The sequence below is a fragment of the Ctenocephalides felis genome, unplaced genomic scaffold (assembly GCF_003426905.1).
Source record: "Ctenocephalides felis isolate EL2017-DRISC unplaced genomic scaffold, ASM342690v1 CF-g0.4_SCAFFOLD_00845, whole genome shotgun sequence".
Lineage (NCBI taxonomy): Eukaryota > Metazoa > Arthropoda > Insecta > Siphonaptera > Pulicidae > Ctenocephalides > Ctenocephalides felis.
Genome location: NW_020536999.1, coordinates 868,187 through 895,990, shown reverse-complemented (window position 1 = coordinate 895,990; position 27,804 = coordinate 868,187). Strand labels below are relative to the sequence as shown.

The following is a 27,804-nucleotide window of genomic DNA, read 5'->3' as shown; positions in this document are numbered from 1 at the left end:
GTTATAATAAATTATTTAAATAATAAAAATTATATATTAAAGATTATTTGTTAATATATGATATAAAATTTATTATAAACATATACGTTGAACAAAGAACATAAAAAATAATAATTAATATTTAAAAATATTTGTTTATAAATTATACATATATATATATATATATATATATATATATAAATTAATATATATTTATTTATTTATTAATTTATTACTATTGATTTTCAGTTTGTGATTTATTTGTTTAAACAATATGACTTTTGCAAAAAGTATGATGTTATCGATGATTTTGTATCGAATGTGATTTGGTATCGATGTTCAGTGATGTCAAAGTTAAAGAAGTTTTGACTAAGGTGAAAAAAAAGAAATCATTTGTCACCGATGAAGTATCCAGAAATGATGCAAATGATGCAATCCACCACTGCACTCTACACGAGACCATGTATGTTATTATTTATTCATTTATTAATATTTATTTATATATATTTTATATATCTATATATTTTTTATATTTTTATATATATTTTTATATTTATATTTATATATTTTTTTATTTTATTTGTTGTTAGTTCTTAAGAGCTTTTGGTACGTTGAAGGAACTAGTATGAAGTAGCCAATATAGTTTGGGACATTTTTTGATAATTTTTTAAATTACTCAAAAATTTTGTTCTGGACAACTTTTTTAGTTAGCAGAAACTAGATAAAATTTATAACAATTTCATATAAACTTTTTTATACAGTGTTATACATAAATTTAGAGAAAAATAAATTTGAACTCGCACATCTATGGTACTTTGTTACATATGGATTCGGTACATTTCACATTTTTTTAAATCACTCAAAATTTTGTTCCGGTCAACTCTTTTTTAGTTAGCTTAGCGGAAAATAGATAAAATTTACTAAAATACTGTGTAAACAGATTTATATGCTTCGATATGAAAATTTTGAATACAATAAGTTTGATATCGCTAATGTGTAATGTGTTAGTTTGAGATGTATTATAAGGGACATTTTTTGTCATTTTTTTAAATAACGAATTTGTTCTGGGCAACTCTTTTTTGATTTGCTTAGCACAAACTAGATAAAATTTATTACAATTCTGTATAAACAGATTTATATGCTTCGATATGAACATTTTGACTACAATAAGTTTGAAGTCGCTAATATGTAATGTACTTATTTGAGGTGCATTATGAGGGTCATTTTTTCATTTTTTTAAATTACTTGAAATTTTGTTCTGAGCAATAGTTTTTTAGTTTGCTTAGCTGAAACTAGATTACTTATTTAGCTGAAACTAGATTTACTTACAAAAATACTGTATCAACAGATTTATACACTTTGATATGAAAATTTTGAATACAATAAGTTTAAAATCATTAATATGAAATCTGCTAATTTGAGGTGAATCATGAGGGACATTTTTCAAAATTACTTGAAAATTTTGTTCCGGACATTCTTTTTTATTTGGCTTAGCTAAAAGTAGATAAAATTTACTATAATTCGATATAAAACATTTACGTGGTCTGTTCAAAAAGTACCCGGAATTACTAATAATTAAATTTCGCGGGTCTGGAGTGTCTGATTGTCAAAATTTTTTTTTTATTGTGTTGGTATACATGCCCCTAAAGTATGATGAAATTTTCAGCTATATTCACTGTTTACTTTGTCTGTGGTAGTCGCTAAGGTTCGACGTGTTTTTCTGAGCTCGGCGATTTTTACAATGGAAGAATTGAAAAGTCAAAGAATTTGTATTAAATTTTGCGTAAAAAATGAAATAAAGTGTTGCAAAGTGCAAAAATTCACCAGATATGGCTCCGTGTGACTTTTTCCTATTCCCAAAGTTGAAGAGACCCATGAAAGGACGGCGGTTTTCCTCGATTGAAGAAAATCGCTGAGAGTGCTCAAGGACATATCAAAAAGTGAATATCAAGGGTGCTTCGAAAATTGGAAAAAACGCTGGCATAAGTGTATTATATCTGGGGGGGACTACTTTGAAGGGGACCACATTAATGTAGACGAATAAATAAATATTTTTTTGAAAAAACGAAAATTCCGGGTACTTTTTGAACAGACCACGTATATACTCAAAAACAAAAAGTTTGAATAAAACTCGCTAAAAATCGCTAATATATATTGTAGAAATTGGCTGTGTAACATTAGGAACGTTTTTTTTTACATTTTTTAAAATAACTTGATAATTTTATATCCAGCACTCTTTTTTATTAGCTTAGCAGAAACTAGATAAAATTTACAACAATTCCACATGAACAGTCTTGCATGTTTCAAACCAATTTTTTTAAATAAATGCACATGAAAGAGCCATCTTGAGAACTGAACATTATTAATTAATGTCCTCCAAGAATCTTTGTGAGATAATAAGCGGCGTATTTTATATCAAAAAGATTATTTTACAACAATATCTAAAGAATGACGATTGTTTTTATTCCACTTTATAGATAACATAGTTCTGCTTAACATTTTTCATTAGATAAGATAAATTCTTTTGTCTTAAGCCGCCTTAATTAATTAACAGAGACAGTCTTTGGAAAAAAAATACTTTACTAAATATAATTCACACTTTCAAGCTTGATTTATATAAAATTATTGTAAGGAAACATATAAACCTGTTTATATAAGTGGTTTATGTAAAATGTAAGAAAACGTCCATAATGTTACACAACCAATTTGTACAATATGTGTTAGCGACTTTTAGCGAGTTTTATTAAAAACTAGCTGTAAGTGGAATTCTGTCTTAAGGCAATTAGGGCATCGTGCCTTAAGGCAAATTGCTGGAACTTCCCGTACCAAAAATTATTATTTTTTTTAAAAAACGATCAACATTTTTGAAAAAAATTTACTTTGAAAAAATAAGATTTTTGAGAAACTATAAATTGGACAAAAAATTACTCTTTTTGAAAAAAAAAAATTTTAAAAAAAAATTTTTTTAAAAAAAATAATTTTTTTTTTAAATTTTTTTTTTTGAAAAAAAATTTTTTTTCTTTATTTTGACATATTGTGGAAGATCTGAACTTTCTTTTCAAAGCAATCGTACTGCTTTAACTGCATAGGGACAAAATATAAAGCGCGTAAGCGCCGCGTCGCTGTCTAACGCATAAGCATTGGTACGGAACCCATAGGAATGTTAACAAAATGTATACTTATTGTTAAAATCTCTATAAAATATCTGATAATTTGATGTGCATATGTCTAATGAACATTTTTGACCGCCAAATGGCTCATTTTTTTACTTTTTCCTCTATATCTCTGAAACCGCTAGACCTACCTTCATGAAAATTTTATCGATTTTTCATCTTGCCAATACAAGTGAAATGTTTTTTGAATTATTCAAATCGGACGCTCCGTTCTCTTAAAAACTGAGTTACCGTTTTCGGCACTTTTTACCCCGTATCTTCGGAACGGCTAGACCTGCCTTCGCCAAAAACTAATCAGCACGTCTCCTTATCAATACGAATCGAATGTTTTTTGAATTATTCAAATCGGTTGATCCGTGTTCCCGAAATCGTCGACGAAAATTTGTATCCGCACATACATACACACACATACATACACACACACACACACACATACATCCATTTTTTCTAAGGTATGCCAAAATGTTAAGAAACCTCTGAAACGTAAAGATATATAAAAATTTTCATTTTTGATTTTTTTGCGATTACTATAACTTGCCCTACGGGAAGTTAAAAATTGTATGGGAGTATATAAATCAGTTTATATGGGATTGTTGTAAATTTTATCTAGTTTCCGCTAAGCTAGCAAAAAAAGAGTGCCCGGAAGAAAAATTTCAAGTTATTTAAAAAAATGTAAAAAACGTCCGTAATATTACACAGCAAATTTCTACAGTCTATATTAGCGACTTTTAGCGAGTTTTATTCAAAATTTTTGTTTTGGGGTATATGAATGTTTTTATATGGAAATGTTGTAAATTTTATCTAGTTTCTGCTAAGCTAACAAAAAAAGAGTGCTAGGAACAAAAATTTCGAGTTAATAAAAAAATGTGAAACGTTCGGAAAAATTAAAGATTCTTTAATACATTTTTCGTTTTTAATGGACACTCTGAAGAATTTGGTGTATATACATACATTTGTATATATATGTATGTATATTTGTATTTCTATGTATGTATAACTCCCTCGTTTTTCGAGAAGTAGAGATATAAAAAAAGTTTCCCGCCATTAGTGAAAACTTCGCCGTCTGTACAGTCAAAATAGAAATAAATATCGATATCAAAAGGTTCTGTTTTTATGTTTACCTTGACATTTTATCGAAGAAAGGACACAAAATCAATCCATATATTAAAAGAAAATTCTAAAATTTACTCTACAAAAATATTTCAACGAAATCTTTCAAAATTGTCAATAGAAACTTTTATTTTGGCCGTAAATTCTGAATTAGATACAGATGACAATTTTCAGCAAAATAGTTAATTAGGTAAATTGTATTATATACATTTGAAATAACAATTTATTTTAAAATTTCTGTGAGACAGTTAAATTGCTTATTAATAAATAAATAAGTAGATTTTCAGCATATATAAAATAATAATAAGTTTACATAGCATATAATGTTGTTTTTCCGTAACTATTTCTAAATCTATTTTAGAAATTCAAAGTAGAAGTATTTGAAAGGTATTTGAAATGTAAAAGCCTTCGGCGTTCGTGTTACCTTTTGACAAAGATTTGTTTCTATTTTGGAATTGGACATGTATATAGAGGAATATATATATATATATATATATATATATATATATATATATATAAATCGAGATACACGTAGGGAGAAATTTCTAAAAATAAAATTCATTTAAAAGCTTCTTGAAGACATGACCTCACCTGACGGCGCATTAGTTCACAAGTAAAAATATACCTTCAAATACATATTTCTTTTAATATATATATATATATATATATATATATATATATATATATATATCAGTATATTTAGTACTCCTTGAGGAGCTCGTTAAATAAATTATTTTGCTAACAAGTAATTAATCTACAGGAACAACAACCCAATGTTCTTGTGTACTTTGTCCACAAAATTGTGAATAATTCGAAATATTGTTAAAAACCCTATCAATTTTAGTATTTTACTTTATAGTATACATATCAAAGAATAACATACTATAATTTCAAAGTCGTACTTCCTGAGGAGCTCGTTAAATAAATTATTTTTGCTAACAAGTAACTAATCTACAGTAACAAGAACTCAGTGTTCTTGTGTTCTTTGTCCATAAAATTATGAATAATTCGAAATGTTGTCAAAAACCCTATTAATTTTAGTATTTTACTGTATAGTATACGTATCAAAGAATATCATACTATAATTTCAAAGTCGTATTTCCTGAGGAGCTCGTTAAATAAATCATTTTGCTAACAAGTAATTAAACTACAGTAACAACAACCCAATGTTTTTGTGTACTTTGTCCACAAAATTGTGAATAATTCGAAATATTGACAAAAACCCTATCAATTTTAGTATTTTACTTCATAGTATACGTGTCAAAGAATAACATACTACAATTTCATGGTCGTACTTCCTGAGGAGCTCGTTAAATAAATTATTTTGCTAACAAACAACTAATCTACAGTAACAACAACCCAATGTTCTTGTGTACTTTGTTCACAAAATTGTGAATAATTCGAAATATTGTCAAAAACCTTATCAATTTTAGTATTTTACTTTATAGTATATGTATCAAAGAATAACATACTATAATTTCAAAGTCGTACTTCCTGAGGAGCTCGTTAAATAAATTATTTTGCTAACAAGTAATTAAACTACAGTAACAACAACCCAATGTTTTTGTGTACTTTGTCCACAAAATTTTGAATAATTCGAAATATTGTCAAAAACCCTATTAATTTTAGTATTTTACTTTATAGTATACATATCAAAGAATAACATACTATAATTTCAAAGTCGTACTCCCTGAGGAGCTCGTTAAATAAATTATTCTGCTAAACCAAATCTACAGTAACAAGAACTCAATATTCTTGTGTACTTTGTTCACAAAATTGTGAATAATTCGAAATATTGTCGAAAACCATATCAATTTTAGTATTATACTGTATAGTATACATATCATAGAATAACATACTATCATTTCAAAGTCGCACTGCCTGAGGAGCTCGTTAAATAAATTATTTTGTTTAAACAAACCAACAGTTACAAGAAACGAATATTCTTGAGGCATTTTTTGTTCGGGACATTTTTCCATATTTATTTTAATACCTTGAAAACTTTGTTTCGGGTACTTTTTTGAAATTAGCTTAGCAGAATCTAGATAAATTATACTAAAATCTACTAAAAAAGTTTTATAAACTAGGATACAAAAATTTTGAAAAAAAAAAATCTTTCAGGGAATAGATTTGCTATATAAGGATTCGGGACATTTTTCTGCATTTCTTCAAATAACTTGAAAACTTTGTTCCGGGCACTCTTTTATAGTTACCTTAGCAGAAACTAGATAAAATTTACTAAAATTCTATATATATACCATTTCATACACTTTGATACAAAGATTTTCAATAAAACTTCAATTATTGAACTGAATTAAGTTAAAAAAATATTTGCACTTAATATGTTTTAAAACAAAATTATAGATAAAAATATGTTTATAAATATATTTTCTGGTTTATTTACATAAAAACTATTGTTTTTTATTAAATCTAGATTTTATGGCTTAGAAGTTTATATTGTAACATAATTTCATAAAGGTTTTATGATTAATATCGTGGAATGATTCATTCGGAAATTGTAAAGGTACGCCCACACTATTTTCGCAAATTTATTGCTATATATATATATATATGTGTGTGTGTGTGTGAAAATTTGTATATTACTAATGGGACTTTCCATAATTTTCGTACAAGCAGATCCAAAACATGTAGTCGGATAAAAATACTTTGTCGTTTATATAAAACAAAATTTATATACATACGAAATTAATATATAAATTTATATATTCTTAAATTTACTATTTATAACTTTTTACCATATTTTGTGTATTTAGTATTTTCAGTTTTTTGTTTATATTATTCTCCAAAAATTTGTACTTTCTTATAAAACTGGTAAAATATCTTTTACCCAAAATTCGTGGGATCCAACCAAAAATAATTATACAAAAACTTTTTCACAATTTCAAGTATACAATGTACGTATAATAATTTATATTATTTCTTTATTAAATAATTGCGTCTATTATTGAAATTTTATTTTTTCAGAAGATTCCATTAAAATCTTTTCCTTATTCTTTTGAATTGATTCAATTTTTTATTTCGTATGTACAATAATTTCTGAAGATATTACATTGTATTTAATGAATAATTTTATCCCTATTATCCTTTTCTTTTTACATTTTTTCAAAAGTATCATTTGTATTTATTTAAGTAATAAAATGCACAAAGACCTATTGGAAACAAATATATCGCACCAAAGTTCTCGAACAAAAGCACGTCACTATTTTATATAAAAGAAATAATACATATTATTATATAAAAAGATTGTACGGCTTTGTATCCTTTACAATGTAATATTATAAAAATGTTTTCTGAAAATCCCATGTAATAAACAAACAAACTGTGTGTATGATAATAGATATCCAGAAATTTTGGGTTGTATAATTTGGAAATTTCCCAAAGTGTTTATTGCTCTTGTATTGCTGGGTAAAAACGCTCAGGAAATATGATCAAGTTGTAAAAAGTATTTACGAAAAATTTGTTCTGTACATACAGAAATGTAATTGTGACTTTTCTTAAAAGAAAAAGATTTTAAAATATATTTAATTTTTGGAGGCGTTGTATTGTAGTCCAGTCATTTGGTGCAAAAAAAGGCTGTTGCCGGTACAGTACTCCGGCAATTCTGAAAATTGGTAATCTTATAGATTTCGAGGTGCTCTTTACGAAAATCAACTTTGCCACCTCAAATTTGAACGGCAAGTTGCCGCCATATTGGAAAAATGGCGTCAAAAAACAGCTTTGTTAAAATATCTCCTTTTTGGCTCATTCTGCGATAAAAGTATCTATGTACGAGTTAAACTAGATAAAATTTCCTACAATTCCTTAGAAAACCGTTTTTTTGTAAAAATGATAGTTTGAGAGTACGGCCGCCTCAAAGTCTTTGCTGCTCTCGCCGTAGTATCAAATCTCTCCATATATGACAGCACTTCGAACTTGACCACATTCTCTCTAATAATTAATATTTTCAATGTTAAATTGCGAATAAGATCTAGAAATAAAATAATACAAATATTTTTCGTTTTTTTTGCTAATTTTTTAATACTTCAATGGCAAAGTAGCTATAGGTATACTTATAGCTTCAAGTAGCTTGAAGCGTTAAAAAATCACCAAAAAACAGAAAAATATTTGAATTATTTTATTTCTAGATCTTATTTGCTTAATTTAACATTGAAATATTTATTTATTAGAAAGAATGTGGTCAAGTTCAAAGTGCTGTCATATATGGAGAGATTTGATACTACGGCGAGAGCAGCAAAGACTTTGAGGCGGCCGTACTCTCAAACTATCAATTTTACAAAAAAACGGTTTTCTAAAGAATTGTAGGAAATTTTCTGTAGTTTAATTCGTACATAGATACTTTTATCGTAGAATGAGCCAGAAAGGAGATATTTTAAAAAAGCTGTTTTTTGACGCCATTTTTTCAATATGGCGGTAACTTGCCGTTCAAATTTGAGGTGGCAAAGTTGATTTTCGTAAAGAGCACCTCGAAATCTATAAGATTACCAATTTTCAGAATTCCCGGAGTACTGTACCGGCAAAACGACCAAATGACTGGACTATTGTGGAAATTTGTAATATAAGGATTTGGAACATGTTTTTATGTTTCTTTAAATATCTCAAAAATTTCGTTCCGGAAACTCTTTTTTAGTTAACTTAGCAGAAATTAGATAAAACTGTCTTATAAACACCGAAACAAAATTATTAAAAAAAAATAGTTTGAATTAGCCCTTAGGTGTAGTGTAATCTTGCTATACTTCGTTCAAGACATTTTTCTAGATTTTGTTAAATATCTCAAAAATTTTGTTCAGTACATTCTTTTTCCAAGTTTCTTAGCAGAAATGAAATAAAATTTACTATAGTTTCCTACAATTTATCTTATACACTCTTGTATGAATATTTTGGAAAAAATAGTTTGATCTAGTCTTTATATAGAGGACTAATTTGCTATATATGGATTTGGGACATTTTTCTACAATTAATTAAATAACTCAAAAACTTTGTTCCGGACACAATTGTTTCTTTAGCTTAGCAGAAATTAGATAAAACTTACTACGAATCCATATAATCTGTTTTATACACACCCATACAAATTTTTTAAATATATATAAATTTTTATTTACAAGTATTATGTACGCTGGTAATTCCTTGACGTTGTTCCACATTGTGTTGTCAATTTTCTGGCAGAAATATTTGATTTTATTTTATCATCGAAAACAAGTTGTCAATTTGATTTATCGGAGACAATAATATTACACAGAATTATAATATATACACACGTATATATATATATATATATATATATATATATATATATTATGTGTAATATACAAGAGGAATTAGATTAAAGGTCACGCACGTGTATAACAAATTCGCTACGTCATAAACACATGCCCAACATTTCTGTAGTAATATATATATATATATATATATATATATATATATATATTAAAAAAAATATTAATTTAATTTTACGTTATAATTTTCTATTTTTATTCTTCACCTTTATATACCTGCAGTAATAAAAACCAAACTATAACATATTTTATTAGATCAACATTTTATAAAATTAGATTAATTCTACTATCAGAGATTCTAATAATTTTTTTATATCCACACATAATATAAGTAGACAGTCTTTTAAGATGACATTGTGTTATTATTTTATTAATATTGTGTTAACTTAACATAAAAGAAACAAATTTCTTAAAATATATTTTAGGAATTACTTAAATTTATTTATACTTTTTTACTTTACGTTAAACAAAAGAAAGTTAAATAGGAGAAAAAGCTCGCCCGAAAAAACAGACTTAAGTATAATATTTTATATTTTACTTATTTTAATTTTATTGAGATTTACTTATTTTTATTCTAGTAAGATTTACTTAATTTTGTTTTAATAAGATTTACTTGTCTTTAATAATAAGATAATTACGAAATCTCACGAAATAAATTACTTCCTCATTTTCAGTGCGTGTATTTACTCAATATTTAACTTCCCGTAGGGCAAGTTATAGTAATCGCAAAAAAATCGAAAATAAAAATTTTTATATATCTTTACGTTTCAGAGGTTTCTGAACATTTTGGCATACCTTAGAAAAAATGGATGTATGTGTGTGTGTGTGTGTGTGTGTGTGTGTGTATGTGTGTGTGTGTGTGTGTGTATGTATGTATGTGTGTGTATGTATGTGCGGATACAAATTTTCGTCGACGATTTCGGGAACACGGATCAACCGATTTGAATAATTCAAAAAACATTCGATCCGTATTGATAAGGAGACGTGCTGATTAGTTTTTGGCAAAGGCAGGTCAAGCCGTTCCGAAGATACGGGGCAAAAAGTTCCGAAAACGGTAACTCAGTTTTTAAGAGAACGGAGCGTCCGATTTTAATAATTCAAAAAACATTTTATTTGTATTGACAAGATGAAGAATCGATACAACTTTCATGAAGGTAGGTCCAGCGGTTTCGGAGATATAGAGGAAAAAGTAAAAAAATGAGCCATTTGGCGGTCAAAAATGATCATTAGACATATGCACATCAAATTATCAGACATTTTATAGAGATTTTAACAATAAGTATACATTTTGTTAACATTCCTATCGGTTCCGTACCAATGCTTATGCGTTAGACAGCGACGCGGCGCTTACGCGCTTTATATTTTGTCCCTATGTAGTTAAAGCAGTACGATTGCTTTGAAAAAAAAGTTCAGATCTTCCACAATATGTCAAAATAAAGAAAAAAAAAATTTCTTCAAAAAAAAAAATTTTTTTTAAAAAAAAAAATTAAAAAAAAAATTTTTTTTTTCAAAACAAACTAATTTTTTGTTCAATTTATAGTTTCTCAAAAATCTTATTTTTTCAAAGTAATTTTTTTTCAAAAATGTTAATCGTTTTAAAAAAAAATAATAATTTTTGGTACGGGAAGTTCCAGCAATTTGCCTTAAGGCACGATGCCCTAATTGCCTTAAGACAGAATTCCACTTACAGCTAGTTAATTCTTTATTTATTTGTTTTAAATTATTTGTATATTTTTGCTTATAAAAATGATTCAACTGGAATTGAAAAACGTATAGACGGTTTATTAAAAAAAATTGTAGACCTGTTTTTTTCCTTTTAAAAATTGGATTGATGCCTGAATATTAAAAGCTTTATATATAAATAAATAAATATATATATATATATATATATATATATATAATGTGTGTGTATTGTGGCACATGCATATATATTTCCGTGTGACATTTAACTGTCATCGTCAGCATATGTCAACTGTCAAATCAGGTGTCAGAAACATATGAGCCTACAATATATATATATCTTGTGGTAATGAAATGCACACCGTATTTTACATACATTATGTGCAGGCCTAGTTCAGAATATACCTTTTCGTTGTTTCCCAAAAACCTTTTACTAGAACCCCTAAAAAATAGGGATGAAGTAGAAAAGTCTTATCCACTATTAACTAATAAAAATAATAGTTTTCCTTTGGCTTTAAGAGCTTATTTAAAATTTAAAAACATTATTAGAAGTTACACCAAATATTTTGCTGTAAAAATTTTTAACTATTAACATGCAAGCATATGTAAAATTACAATATTGATATTAATTTTTATTCATTATTTAATAATGATATTATTATTTTTTTATTGAGAATATATATAATTATTTATATGTAATTTGAGAATCAAATCAGATGTACAAAGTAATGTTAAACTTATAAATTTAATACTAACAAATGATGTGAATTTTATTAACACATTTTTACTTATTTGTTAGTGTTATTTTATGTAAGTTTATAATGTCTTGTTATATCTTTTTAGATTACTTAATTCAAATCTTGAGTTTTTAATCAATATCATTAAATTTACTTTTTTATGTAATATATTTAGTTATTATTTATTATTATTAATTAAATAAATTAATAAAAATTACAATTTTCAATAATTTGACTATAAAAAGAGACTTATGCTGCCGCACGTGTGTGATCTTTGAAACTGGTCCATAGCTAATATTCGAACCACGAACCACGAATATTCATAAAAAATCTATTAAATGAAATTTATAGTATAAACTTCCTAATAAAAATATTTTTTTATTATTTGTTATTAATTTAATCTTAATTAAACATAGTTTGAATAAAAATTTAATATTGTGTAAATATATTTTTTTGCCGTTTGTTTATGGAATTTAGTTCTTTATAATACACAATTTATGCAAAAAACGTGATTTATAGATTATTCATATTCATTTAATTCAAATATACCTACATATACACGTATATTTATATTTAGTACAATTTTGTTATCAAATAATTCATAATTTAAGGCACAGGTAATAATAGTATTTTACCTGTTAAAGGTAAACCTTTCCCAGATATTTTAATATTATTTATTTTAGATAATTTTCAAATTCCTTTAATATTATATCAAGTCTGTTTACTTTCGTTGACTAATCCGACTCTGTTTACGAAATGAATAACGATTTGCTATTTACATTTCTTGATAAATAGAAGTAAACAACTTTTGTACTTGGACAGTAAACAAACAAATAAATAAATCGACTAAGGAGAAAATATTTAAATGAAATATATTTGACAGGGTGACACAATACCTTGGATAATATTTCATAAAATATATAGTTAATTAATAATTATAAATATATAATAATAAATTTTACAAGTGCTTACTTTCTTATAACTTTCATATTAGAGCGTAATTATAGTCAGGAATAAATAAATATGATTTTAAAAAATGACTTGCAAATGTAAAAAAATCATGTTGTTTTTTTACAAAAATAAATAAAAAGATCTATTTTTGAATAAAATTGCTCTCTTATCTTACTGCCAGCTTGAAAATATATTTAAATTATTTTTTAAAATGATGTGAAGTTTATACAAGTTTTCTGGGATTTTATAAATACACCGAGTTGCTGTAGGGCATTATGATATTAGACAATATTTTAGATAATTTAATATACTACAAATTTGCTAAATATACTACTTATTTTAGATAAACGATTTAAAAGTTATAATAGACTTCATGAATAAATGCGCGAATCAATTGTAGCATATTCAATAATATATAATATACCATGTCCCTTCCAAAAGCGTAAAGAATATTTTTTCTTTTTCAGTGGATTTTATGAGTATACCGAGTTGTCGTAGGGCATTATGATGTTAGACAATATTTTAGATTATTTAATTTTGCACAAGATTGCCTCAGGCATCTTTCATATTAATAGATTGTTTTTTGATTTCTTGAAAATACAAGAAATAAATGTACCTTTTCCAACTTTGGGTATTGCTCTCCATAATTTAAGTCACGCCTGAATTGGTTTTAAACAAATTTACTATTTTCAAACACGATTTTGAAGTATACCAAGTTGTTGTAGGACTTTATGATATTAGACAATATTTTAGATTATTTAATTTTGCACAAATTCACATGAATCGAATGGTTTTTGATTTATAGACAATACACGAAACAAATGCACTTTTACAAACAACGAACTTGAAAGCTGACAAAACTTTCATCCTTTTATCACCTTTTACCAAATCTTTATTTATCCATGAGTCAATCATTTGAGTGACCTTTACACCTCAAAAACATAAAGTTTATCTTATTCTAATCTCCAAAACTATTTATTTTGGCAAATATGATGATGTACGTTGTCAAAATTTTAGTCACTGTTTAAATATTTTCGACGACTTTGTTGAATTTGTTTAAACAAATCATTAGATGTTTACTTTTCTACCGTTTAGGTAGATGGGAAAAGAAATACAATAGTTGAAGATAACGGCGACTGTGTAAATAAAAGATAAATGTAACAGGGATGGTTGGGGTTGAGTCATATGTGGGGCCACATTGTAAAAAAGGAAATATATTTGATATATTTCCCGTAGGGTAGTTATAGTAATGGGCCAAAAAACGAAAATTGAAAATTTTTCTATTTCTCGACGTTTTTCATTTTTTCGTCCACGTTTTCGGGCGCACGGATCAAACGATTTGAATGGTTTAAAAACATTCGATCCCTATTAATAGGGAGGTGTGCTGATTAGTTTTTGGCACAGGCAGGTCCAGCCGTTACGGAGATACGGAGCAAAGAGTGCAGAAAATAGAAATCGAGCTTTTGAGAGAACGGAGCATCCGATTTGAATGATCTAAAAAGCATTTAGTTCGTAATGATGAGGAGAAGTGGTAATTACTATTTGGCAAAGGCAGGTCCAGTCGTTTCGGAGATACCGAGCAAAATGTGCAAAAAATAGCAGTTTTTGAAAGAATTAAGTATCCGTTTTGAAAGTTTGCTTGTTTTTACAAAATATAATTAATTTCGAAAAAAAAATTGTTTCATTTTTTTTTGTAATTTTGGATTAAAAATTCAAAAAATTGGCCAGGCTAAGCACAGTCTAAGCGCCACTCTGGTACAAATGTTTACCCAAGTGCGTTTAGACTGTTTACGTACTGGAGCACTTTTCCAATTTTGTGAGAAAACTATTGAAAAATGTGAAAATGCCGCCAAGCTAAGCACAGTCTAAGTGAAAATGTCGCACAGAATTATTTGCAAATGCAGTTTAGACTGTGACTATACGGGAGCACTTTTTAAATTTTGCGTAAATTAGACAACTTTCAAATTTTTTTGAAATTGAATTCGAAATGAAATGACGATTGTTAATGTTTTGGAGATAAATTGATTTATTTATGATTTACATTTGATTTGCTCAGATATAACAAACAAGATAGCAAAAATAATGAAAGTTACAGTATTTGTAATAATATATTTGAAAACGTTTAAAATTTCTCGAATATTTAATTACGGTACGGGAAGTTCCAGCAATTTGCCTTAAGGCACGATGCCATACACCACTAGTTTTAAATTTTATTTTATTATAGCTACAATCAATATTATAACTCTGTTTCGGCTTGTCGTTGAGTTTTGGGGCACCCTGTAAATAAATCTCCTAATCATGGTCGATTGTGCCAAAGTCGCACGTCCCACAGCCATAACTAAAATGTAATATATAATGTATATTATTAATTATAGTGTATATTTATTCCGATAATAGAGGATGCCGGGGCGGCTCATAATACAAGTACAATAAAACGTGTAATTATCAAACGCGTATTAATTTGAGGTTACTGATTTACGACCCGGTGACGACATTTCTGTGGCGACATGATGGCGCCGTCGACTTTGCACACAAATACACATCATTATATTATACAACAATAGGACGGAATATGGAACAGGGTAGAAGAATATTATATATGGAAAAATATGGATTATAATTTATATATATATATATATATATATATATAAATTTTGTCATCTTATATCAAGTTGTTGTTAAGTTCTATATATTCTTCCTCCGGCCAATGAGATGTATCGTTTCCTATCCAGGTGAAAAGCACGCAGGTGCGATAGGTGGGCGGCGAGGGCGTCCACCAATCGCGTGTCTTCCAGCTACACCTGTCAAGGTGAGACGGGCCTATAGCAACAGGTGTGAAGGGATTGGATATAGTGCGCACCTGTTGATTCCGTCTCACCTTCACAGGTGTGCTGATTGGGCGGCGCATACTAGAGGTGGATACGCTGATTGGTCGATTGAGTAACCTAAAATTACCATTGGTTTAAAAAAGTGGTTTAATTACTAAAATTTGAACTGCGTTTTTAAAACATGCATCCGTCGTATGCCCGTTATGTTCAGTGAATATAGTTTCTTTTCACAAAAACCGTTTTTTGTATAGTATTATAAATGTGTGAATAGTTAACTATTTAAATGCACGATGCGTTGTCAAAAATTCGTAAAAACTATATAAAGTATTATAGATTGTTGTTAGATATTAGTTAGATTTTTCTTATATTCGTCTCAAAATTCTTAGCTCTTTTCCCATGTGTTTTAAACCGTTCGGACGTTAGAGAAGTCACCCTTCTGAAATTTAAGGAAAATTGGAAAATCTCAAGAAAATTATATGAACACACTTAATCATTAAATACCATTTTATTCGTAATTTTGTTCTGCATCTTTCGTTCGAAGAAAGTTTTTGATTATATTTTACCGTTTAGCTTGTAGTAAAGAATCTAGAATTAAAATGTTCAAATGCAAAGTGCGGTTAGGTTTCAGCAATTATCTACACGATTCGATATTTCTGTAAAGAAATCATATAAATTATTATACATCGTTAGAAAGGTCTCAAAATTCTTAGTTTTTTCCCATTTATCGCAACTTCGTATTTTGAACATTATGGCCTATAGGCGAGTCAGGCTCCTGAAATTTAAGGAAAATTGGATAATCTCGAGAAAATTATATGAACACACTTAACCATTTATATATAATTTTATTCGTAATTTTATTCTGCATCTTTCCTCCGAACAAACTTTTTATGTAGATCTAATCGTTTCTCGTGTAGCTTAATAAATATGTAGTTCACATGTTTAGTTTCACAATACGTCATAGTTTGAGTAATTATTCAAAATATTTTATCATTTTGTACAGTAACCATATAAAGTATTATATATCGTTAGATTCGTTTCGAAATTCTTAGTTTTTCTTCCATATATCCCCACTTTCTATTTTAAACCGTTTGGACGATAGGCGAGTCAGACTCCTGAAATTTACGGAAAATTGGAAAATCTCGAGAAAATTATATGAACACACTTAACCATTTATATATCATTTTATTCGTAATTTTATTCTGCATCTTTTCTCCTAACAAATTTTTTATGTAACTCTAAACATTTTTAGTGTAGCATAATAAATATGTAGTTCACACGTTTAATTTCATAATACGTCATAGTTTGAGTAATTATTCAAAATGTTTCACAAATTCGCAAAGAAACCATATGAAGTGTTATATATCGTTAGATTCGTTTCAAAAGTTTTAGTTATTCTGCCATATATCATAACATCGTATTTTGAACAGTTTGGCCTATAGGCGAGTCAGACTTCTGAAATTTAAAAAAAAATTGAAAAATCTCAAGAAATATTCATAGAGACCCTTATCGAATTATATATCATTTTATTCGTAATTTTATTCTGCATCTTTCGTACGAACAAATTTTTTATGTAACTCTAACCGTTTTTCGTGTAGCATAATAAATATGTAGTTCACATAGTAATTATTCAAATTATTTCATTATTTTGTAAAGAAACTATATAAAGTATTATACATATACAGATTCGTCTCAAAGTTCTTAGTTTTTCTGCCATATATCGCAACTTCGTATTTTGAACAGTTTGGCCTACAAGCAAGTTGCTATCGTAAAATTTCAGGAAAACTGAAAAGTCTCGAGAAAATTATATGAACACACTTAACCATTTATATACCATTTTATTCGTAATTTTATTCTGCATATTTCTTCCGAACAAATTTTTTATGTAACTTTAACCGATTTTCGTGTAGCTTAATAAATATGTGCTTTAAATGCTTGATTTTACAATGCGGTATAATTTGAGCTATTATGCAAAATATTTCATAAATTCGTCAAGAAACCATATAAAGTGTTATACATCGTTAGATTCGTTTCAAAATTCTTAGTTTTTCTGCCATATATCGCAACTTGGTATTTTGAACGTTTTGGCCTACCGGCGAGTTGCAGCACTGAAATTCAAAGCAAATTAGAAAAGTTATATAGGCATACTTATCAAATTAGTCAAAATTCATTAAATTTTTTATTGTCTATGTTGATTATAATTTGATTAGTTGTTTAAAATTGTGGGTTTAAAACTAATAGGTCAAATTTGATATGAAGTAATTTATTAACTTTTGTTTTCCACTGATAATTTTTCAATGGAATAACTATTTTCAGAGAAATAATTGACACAGCGACTTGAGACAATTTTGCCGAAATTCGACTGGGATGACCAAATTAATCTTGCTACTTTATTTAACTTTTCTAAGACGATTTTAAAGTGTACTAAGTTGTTGCAGGGCATTATGATGTTAGACAATATCTTAGGTTAATCGATTTTTTACAAATTTGCCAAATACATCTTTCACATTAATCGAATGGTTTTTCACTTATTAAGACAAATAATTGCACCAGTGTCTTGAAAAATAATTCTGCTATCGCAGTGAGTAAGTGGTTAAGTCGAATTCCACTATTTTCCAAGGCTTAATTTCAAAGTAATATTTGAGATTATTGAATTTTGTACAAATTTTTCAAACACATCATTCATATCTAACGAATGGTTTAAAAGTTACAAGAGATATAATGTATAAATACATAGATATTTAAGGAATCAATTAATGATTTAAGGCACTGAATAAATTATTTATTAAAATGTGAAATATTGCGTTGTGCTCTTAGAACATACATCGTGTATGTCCTAAGCAGGTGTTCCTTAGGAAACAATTAGTTAGTTAACTGGTGGGCGCATGGCATCGTGCCTTAAGGCAAATTGCTGGAATTTCCCGTACCAATTTTTTTTTTTTTTAAAAAGATTAACATTTTTGAAACAAATTTACCCTGAAAAAAAAATGGATTTTTGAGAAACTATAAATTTTTGACAAAAACTTACTTTTTTTTGGAAAAAGACTTTTTGAAGAAAAATTTATTTTGAAATATTTTGGAAATTCTGAACTTCTTTTCAAAGCAATCGTACTGCTTTAACTGCATAGAGATGAAATATCGAAGCGCGTAAGCGCCGCCTTGCCATCTAACGGATAAACATTGGTACGGAACCCATAGCAATGTAAACAAAATTTATACTTATTGTTAAAATCTCTATAAAGTATCTGATAATTTGATGTGCATATGTCTAATGTTTATTTTTGACCGCCAAATGGCTCATTTTTTTTTACTTTTTCCTCCATATCTCCGAAGTTGTTGCATCTTCCTTTCCAAAAAAAATGTTTTTTGAATTATTCAAATCGGACGCTCCGTTCTCTTAAAAACTGAGTTACCGTTTTTGGCACTTTTTGCCCCGTATCTTTGGAACGGCTAGACCCGCCTTCGCCAAAAACTAATCAGCACGTCTCCTTATCAATACGAATCGAATGTTTTCTGAATTATTCAAATCGCTTCATCCGTGTTCCCGAAATCGTCGACGAAAATTTGTATCCGAACACACACACACACACACACACATACATCCATTAGTTTTCTAGGGTATGCTAAAATGTTCAGAAACCTTTGAAACGCAAAGATATATAAAAATTTTCATTTTCGATTTTTTGCGATTACTACAACTTGCCCTACGGGAAGTTAAAAATTCGTCAAAATAAAAACATTCATAAGAAAAATGCTAAGTCAATGGAAGCTTCATGCAACTTACCTTAGAGCAAAATTCCACTTACACCTAGTTTATGAAAAAAATATCAATTAAATAGCTAATATCTGAGTTGATTCTAATTTTATAATATTAATAACGTATCCTTTATCTTTTTCAGTCCCAACATCGTCCGTCAAAGAGCACACGACAGCCGATGACGTCCAAGATGACGTCACATCCCTCACGACCAAAATCGTGACGTCGCCTCAACATTCTCGTGCAAATTCCCCGAGACAAGTAGCAGCAACCTCTCCACAAATCAGGGAAACCACCGCCGAAGACACCACCACAAAATCTTCTGAAAAAGACAAAGACTACCACCAAACCGAGAACAAAGAGAATTTAGAATCCTGGCCTAAATCCTCAGAAGAAGGCAGCAGTCCTTTACACATCGTCGAAGAAGACATCGACGTCCAGAACGATGGTGAGACATCTAACGATGGTGCTGGTGGTGATTTGAGGACGACTTACGAAGGCGAAAAAGATTTGTCTAAGGTGGAAAACACGTTCACGCTTTCGGCGAATGGTGGTGCCGGTGGTGAAAGTGTTGGTGACAATTTGAGGACTTACGAGGGCGAGATGACTCTGATGAAGTTGGAGAATTGCCATCAGTGTCTGGTGTGCAATTTGAATTTTGCTACGAGGGAACAACTCGAGAGGCACGAGAGCCAACATCCGACTGCTACTGTGGTGAGTAGAAAATAATAATAATAATAATAGTAACTAGTGGTGTATGGCATCGTGCCTTAAGGCAAATTGCTGGAAATTCCCGTACCGTAATGAAATATTCGAGAAATTTTAAACGTTAATAACAAATACTGAAGCTTTCATCATTTTTGCTATCTTGTTATATCTGAGCAAATTAAATGTAAATCATAAATCAATTTATCTCCAATCGTGATTTCATTTTGAATTCAATTTCAAAAAAGTAATTGACTAAATTTACACAAAATTGAAAAAGTGCTCCCGTATAGTCACAGTCTAAACGCATTTGCAAATAATTCTTTGCGACATTTTCACTTATACTGTGCTTAGCTTGGTGGCATTTTCACATTTTTCATAGTTGTTTTCACAAAATTGGAAAAGTGCTCCAGTACGTAAACAGTCTAAACAGTCTAAAAAATTTTGTCAACATTTTCATAGAGTCCACGTCTCTAATCATTAAGGAAACATACTCTGAATGTAATGTTTTGATGTTTTTACGATGTGTCTTACAATTTTTTGTACTAATTATATTTAATAATGTCGTAGACGTTTCGATACCAGAAATTGTTCCATCATCAGTAAATTAAATTTAGTTATTGGAACTTTTAGAATTCGGAATTATTTAACATATAATGTTTCTAGACAAATTCATATAGCTAATTAGATGCCTAAATTTTGGTCTAAATTTTGAGTTTTTGCAAAAGTATTTCCCAGGACTTTTCATTACTTGCTTGGAGTATATTTTGTAATATAAATGAAAGTCCAACCTCGTTTCTTTTTTATCGAGTGCAACCTTATACTACTAGATTTCGTTAATTTTTAGTTGAGTCATTAATGGAATTTTTATATTTTTACTTTGAAAAAGTCTGGTACTAGTAGTTTGATTTCGAATTAATTATTATAATAATTTTGGCATTGTGTTGCAAATTAGTTGTTAGTATCATTTTACCTTAGGCATCGGTATATATATATATATATATATATATATATATATTTGTATAAATGCGAAACAATTGATATAAACCATGAGACGTAATTCTGAAATGTGCGTTTTAATTAATCTGTGACCTAAATTCTAATATCGCACTTGTCTATATATATACATGTATATATATATAATATATATATATATATATATATATATATATATTCACAGAAATGTTGCAAATAAATTGATAACAAAAAATAATCCAGACGTAAAAAAATTACATTTTGACTGCAACTTTAATATTTTTATTCATATACGTTTAATATAAATAAAATGATAAAATTTATAAATAATTTATTTTATATATTATTAGTTATTAATTATTATTACATCAGCAATGAACTTTATAGGAAAAATTTATTTATTTATTTATTATGTAAAATTTTTAATTATTAATCGCCTCATAAATTAAATCAATAAATACATCAATATGTTAATGAATAAATAAACTGATGAATGTGAATAGGTTGAACTGATTTACAGTAATAGGTTTTTTTTTTAAATAAAAACGTAAATAATTCAATGAATATAGATACATAATTAAATGAATTTAATAATGAATAAAATAAAAATAAATGAATCGATTACAGAAAATAAATCCTGTACTTTTATGCAAGCTTATGTTGTCTGTTTTTTATTTGAATTTGGGTTTTGCAATTTACTTGATAATGTATATGTATTTTAATTCAGTAAATAAAATCATAAACTCATGAAATTACTTTTGTAAAAATTGATTCCCAAAACAATTTTTCAAAACTCAGAATTTGTACAGAAGAGATTCACCATGGAGTGTTTTGCTTTGTTGATGGATCAAACTTTTCAATCTAGTGTTCATAATTATTCAGTATATATAAAATGTATACTATACTATATTATATATATATAATATACATATATAATATCCATATAAATGTGTAGGTTAATGAGAATCGAAACATTTTACGGCGTCTCCACCATTTTTTATCGTCTGAAAAAGTTTTTGACGTGGGAACTGATCTCAACTCGAACTCAACTACGGAGATCGTAAAAAAATCATATACCCACACACATAGACACACATATACACATTTATACATATATAAATTATGTATATTATGTATATGTATATAAAAAATAAATGTACATTCCGTGTCTACCTCACAAAAAACCTCAAACGTTCAGCCATCACGGACAAGAAGGAATATTAATAGTGGGACGACGACTTCATAGAAAAAATCTCTTAGCATAGCATGGGGCTTTGTTAATATACATATACATACATACATATGTATATGTATATATGTATACATATTTACATATACAAATGGTCGAGATCGTTTTTTTGTCGTGAAGCACATGTGTTTGAAAGTTTTTTGGGACTAACAGGTGCTCGCAGCCGTCAAACACATAAACATAGGTATATGGAAATATATGCATATACATGTATACATATATATATTTGTATGTATATATAATTTTATAGTAGACTTCGAGAGATATTTTTCAACGCGGGAGATTTATTCAGTTCGAGTTCCCGCCTTTCTAGAATCTTAATTTCCATTTAATTTTATTAAATTTATTTCATCATTATTTTTATTTTTATTAGACACACACACATATCTACAACAGAATTGTTCACAACAAAATTCGAACTTTAGGATTATTTTTTAATATATTTTTATTATTTTAATCTTAATTTTTATTTGATTTTTATTAAACTTTAATTTAATAAAATTAATTCATTATTAGTATTCTTGATATTAGACACATACGTGTCTACAGTTTTAATAAAATTCTTTTTTTTTCAATTTAATTTATTTTTATTTTTATTATATTCTGCAAGTGTGATATTTTTTATATTTAATTTTGTTGTTATTTTTCTTGAATGACAAATAAATATCTTAATTTTATTACCATATCTAACACGTTTGTTAAAAATATTTGTTAAAAAAAATCATGCAGTTTTTGAACTTCAACAACATAGTTTTTAATTTTTTAATTTAGATTAACTTGAAATTTAATAGACAATCATGCTTTTGTATAGTTTTTTTCGTTTTGTAATAAAATATTATACCTATAACAATTATACTTTATTTGATTGTTTTTTTTATTACTTATGTTAACAGTTTGTATTATAAGACTCTGAGTCTTATATTCTTTTATCTTGATTGACAAAAGAATAAATAGAGATTAAAAAAAAAACAATTATTATACTTTTAATGGGACTTTCCATAGCACTTCAGTACATTTTTTTTAAAAGAAGGACCTCTCAAAATTGATCAATTTTGAAAATTTTAAATTCATAGTTTAACAAAAAGTCCTAATTCTGAAAAACTTGGAGCAATTTTGTCAATATTTTTGACTGTGGTCCTACAAATACTATTTAAAGTTACGGTTTCATAGTTTAAATTGATAAAAATAAATAATAATAACCACAATAACTGAAAAATGCTCATGATTTCACGAAAGCTTTAAGTTGCAAATAAAAGCTCATAATTTTGAAACAGCATGGAATATTTTTTTTTCATGATAGTTACAATCAACACTGTCATGTAAAGTTTACAGTAATAGGATAGTTCTTATGTAAAAAAATATTTTAATAAACTATTTGTTTTGCAAAATACGTTGATTTACTGCCTGATTTTTTAAATATTATAGCGGCCATCAATGCTAATAAATATAGATATATATGTACATGTATATTTAAAAGACAATATATATATATATATATATATATATATATATATATTATAATAAAAGACAATACATATACTATATATCTAAATAGATGTAAATGAATATTTAAATGTCGTCGTCGTGTTTGTTTTGCATTGTCTGTCAGCCATTTGCTCATCGTTCAAGTGTCCATGTACCTATTTGTATTAATAAACGGTATTGACTTTTAATTTATCATTTTACACACATTTATACATTCATATATAAATATAAATATATGTATATAATGTGTGTATTTGTACACATGTCCCGTTAATTAATGTGAGTACAAAACGCACTCATTTACGAGGTCAACTCCCATTTGACATTTGATAAAGTTCGACACCCATCTATAATAAATTATTCATATATACATATAATTATATATGAATATATATATATGAATATATATATATATATATATATATATATATTAGGGTGGTCCTTAAAATGGTCATTTTCGAATTTCCTTGCTCCCAGGGGCTCAAATGGTTCCAAATAGATAAAAAACAATTCTCTGAAAGTTTTAGCTCTTAATATTAACGTTTAGATAGAGCGCAATTCAATCAAAGTTTTGTATGGAAATAGCATGGACAATTTTTTAAAAACTTTAAAAATGTTTTTTAGATGTAATTTAGCGAACAAATAAATGAATAAAACTCATTCATTTGTCGCTAAGTTATACCTAAAACATTTTTTTTTCAATTTTCAAAATTTTTTCTATGCTCTTTCCATACAAACTTTGATTGAATTGCGCTCTATCTAAATGTTAATATTAAGAGCTAAAACTTCCAGAGAATTGTTTTTTATCAATTTGGAACCATTTGAGCACCTGGGAGCAAGGAAATTCGAAAATGACCATTTTAAGGACCACCCTAATATATATATATATATATATATATATATATATATATATATATATAAAGATCAAAAGAAAAATAAAAAGACCCACATAGGTCTCACAATTTTAATTTTACTGCACCCAATTTCTTAAAAATTTAAATTTCACCCATCAAACAATTTTTTATTTTATTATTTTGATCTCAAATGGACAATAATAATTAGTATTATAGGATTCAAATAAATACTATAAAAATACAAAATCTTTTGACTGTTTTCAGAGAGTTTGAAAATTGACAATGGCAATAGTGAGACGGTTTTGTGCTTTTAAAGTCGTTTGTTGAAAAAATAAACTTCAAAATAGTAAAATAGAATTTGTCTTATTTAGTTTAAGGCATAAAACACTTATAAGGTCTTTTAGGGTACAATTTCATACCAGTGTTTTGCTAAAATAATATTTTTAGATTTTAAGGCTTTATTTTAATCGGTTCACAACAAAAATGTCTACGACTTCAAAACAGATTCAAAAATTTATATTTTTTAAGTTTAATGTGACATCAAATAATATAACGATTTCTTATTAAAAATATTTATATTTTTTTTTTCCCCAAAAAATGTCCTGTCACAAATTTTTATTCGATTTTGACACACCTTGCCAAGGTGATCTGATTTAAATTGGATCAATAAAAATCGAATCGATATTTTTGACAAAATTCAAATTCGAGGATAAAAATCGTTGATTTTTTTGAAAATCTGAAAAAAAAAATTAGATTGAAAAATTGTCTGAAGAAAAAAAGGAGGTGGAAGTATATTACAGGTAAATTAAATTAAAATTAAATTGTTTTGGAATAGTGATTTTTTTCTGGTTGTTCCAAAAATACTTGGGATAAAATTTCTGGAATTGTTTTTATGGTTTGCAATTTTATCAAATAGAGAAGAGTTTTATTAGGACTCGATTAAAATAATTCAAGATGTTTTAGAAACATTATTTAGTTTACTTTCTATTTCCATAATCTTGATGGATGTCACCAGGAAATCTAGCACCATCTGAAAAATTATTATATATATATATTTGTGTGTGTGTATGTGTGTATGTATTTGTCTGTGTCTATGTGTCCATTTTTCCCTCGGGTCAAAGTTGAAAGTTGGACGCACTCAACGTCAATTGTATTGTGTCTATATTGAGTCGATAAACAATTACGTTTTTACATTGTTACAATTATATTTGTACATTTACATTTACAGTCTTAAGATAAGAAGAGATGACGACGCATTTTACCATTTGCAAAATACATAATTATAATATTGGTGTAAAAAACACATACACTTGGTCGGGGGATATCGGAAATTGTTGCACTTTTGACCCTGGATAAGCAACATTTTAAAAATTTTGATTAAAGATCAGAATTACCTGGTAATGGAATGAAAATTCAGATCATATTTATAGTATTTTCAATTGTACTATTTTAAAGTAGAGGGCAAAAGATGTCTAACCAGTCATCGCCCTAGAACGGGCGACGTCGATTTTACGAGATAAACGATTTCATTGTCAAATTTTGCAATGAAAGTATTTTTGTTGTTCAAAGTTTTTTTGGTTTTGGTTTTGAGCACTGTTGTTTAGTTTACGGTACCTGAATATAATTTTTAAGAACATGTGCTGCTCAAGGTATATTGTAATTTTTATCGTAGATTCAATTTTTTTTTTATGAAAGCTGACATATAGTTGGGGTAAAAAGGGCTAACTGAACTTTTACACTGAAACGGAAAAAGTTTACACCAATAAGAAAATAGTAAATAAAAAAGTAAAATATGTAATTTTGCAAGAGATTAACTAAAATATTGGTCATTTCAACTCTGATGATGAATTTTTCAGATTTGTCGAGACAGGAAGCTCATGTCGTTGATAATGCTGTCAAATGCTTCACCACAAAACTTCAACAATAGATATAAATTCTGACTAATTGTAATGACTAATATTTGTGCAGTTGCTAGTTGGAAATGCTAATTATAATTAATTATAGTCAATGAACTTATTATCCAACTAAACTTTTGTTTGATGGCATCACCCTTATTAGGAAAATTCATTATTAGAGTACTTATCCTTAAAACACATCTAAGTAAACTTTTTTTTTAGATTTATCACCCATCTGCAATTTGTCAGAAGAATTCATCATCAGGGTTGGAATAAGTATTAATATAATTTATATTATTTTTGTTTACTTTTTTCCCTTTTGCCAGAATAAAGACTCAAAAAATGAATACACGTGATATCTTATTTCCCGTCCCCACGTGATATTTTGTGACTTTTTGTGATTTTTTGTCAAATGAACGCTCCCTTACCCTACATGGAATTCTCTTCCACTCCTCTCCTGATTTATTAACAAAATTATAATATCGCATGATATTTTTTTTTGAATTAGATTTTAATTAAATGTTTTCTGTTTCTTTCCAGTGTTGCAAAACTTGTAATAAAACATTCGCCAACGTATACAGACTCCAGAGACACATGATTTCGCACGAAGAAAGTGCATCTTTGCGAAAATTCAAGTGCACAGAGTGCGACAAGGCCTTCAAATTCAAACATCATCTAAAGGTAAAAAATATTATAATTATATAGAGTGCTAGCCCTCCGCAAGGTTTATAGCTAAGAAAATTAATTGTGCCTGGCATCGTGCCCTAATGCAAATTACTGGAACTTCACGCACCATAATTAAAAATCTGAGTAATGACATTAGTGAGAATTATCAGAATTATGCTTGGTTAAGTCAACGAGCAATTCTTGCCACAAAGAATAATGATGTACACGCACTGAATTTCACCATTCAATCAAAAGTTGCTGGCGATTTGGTGACATACCAATGATTCCGACTGGTCTACCGTTTGACTTCGAACGATTGTAATTTCCAGTTCGCCTTGCGTTCGCAATAACAAGTTGCAAGGCCAATCGCTTAGTGTTTGCGGGATAATATAATATTCAAATAGATTATTTAGAAAAACATTGTTTTTCACATGGGCAGTTATACGTTGCCTGTTTACGAGTTGGAAAA

The 27,804-nt window shown here is 27.8% G+C and overlaps 1 protein-coding gene across 1 annotated transcript in view; it reads left to right on the top strand.

Moving 5' to 3' along the window:
* Positions 1-352: 352 nt before the first annotated feature.
* LOC113375941 (zinc finger protein 1-like) overlaps positions 353-27,804 on the top strand; it is a 44,497-nt gene continuing 17,045 nt past the window's right edge. The window contains 3 exon segments of the mRNA XM_026615880.1: positions 353-442; positions 19,649-20,220; positions 27,210-27,350. Coding sequence (XP_026471665.1) covers positions 382-442; positions 19,649-20,220; positions 27,210-27,350 — 774 coding nt within the window. The 5' untranslated portion in view covers positions 353-381.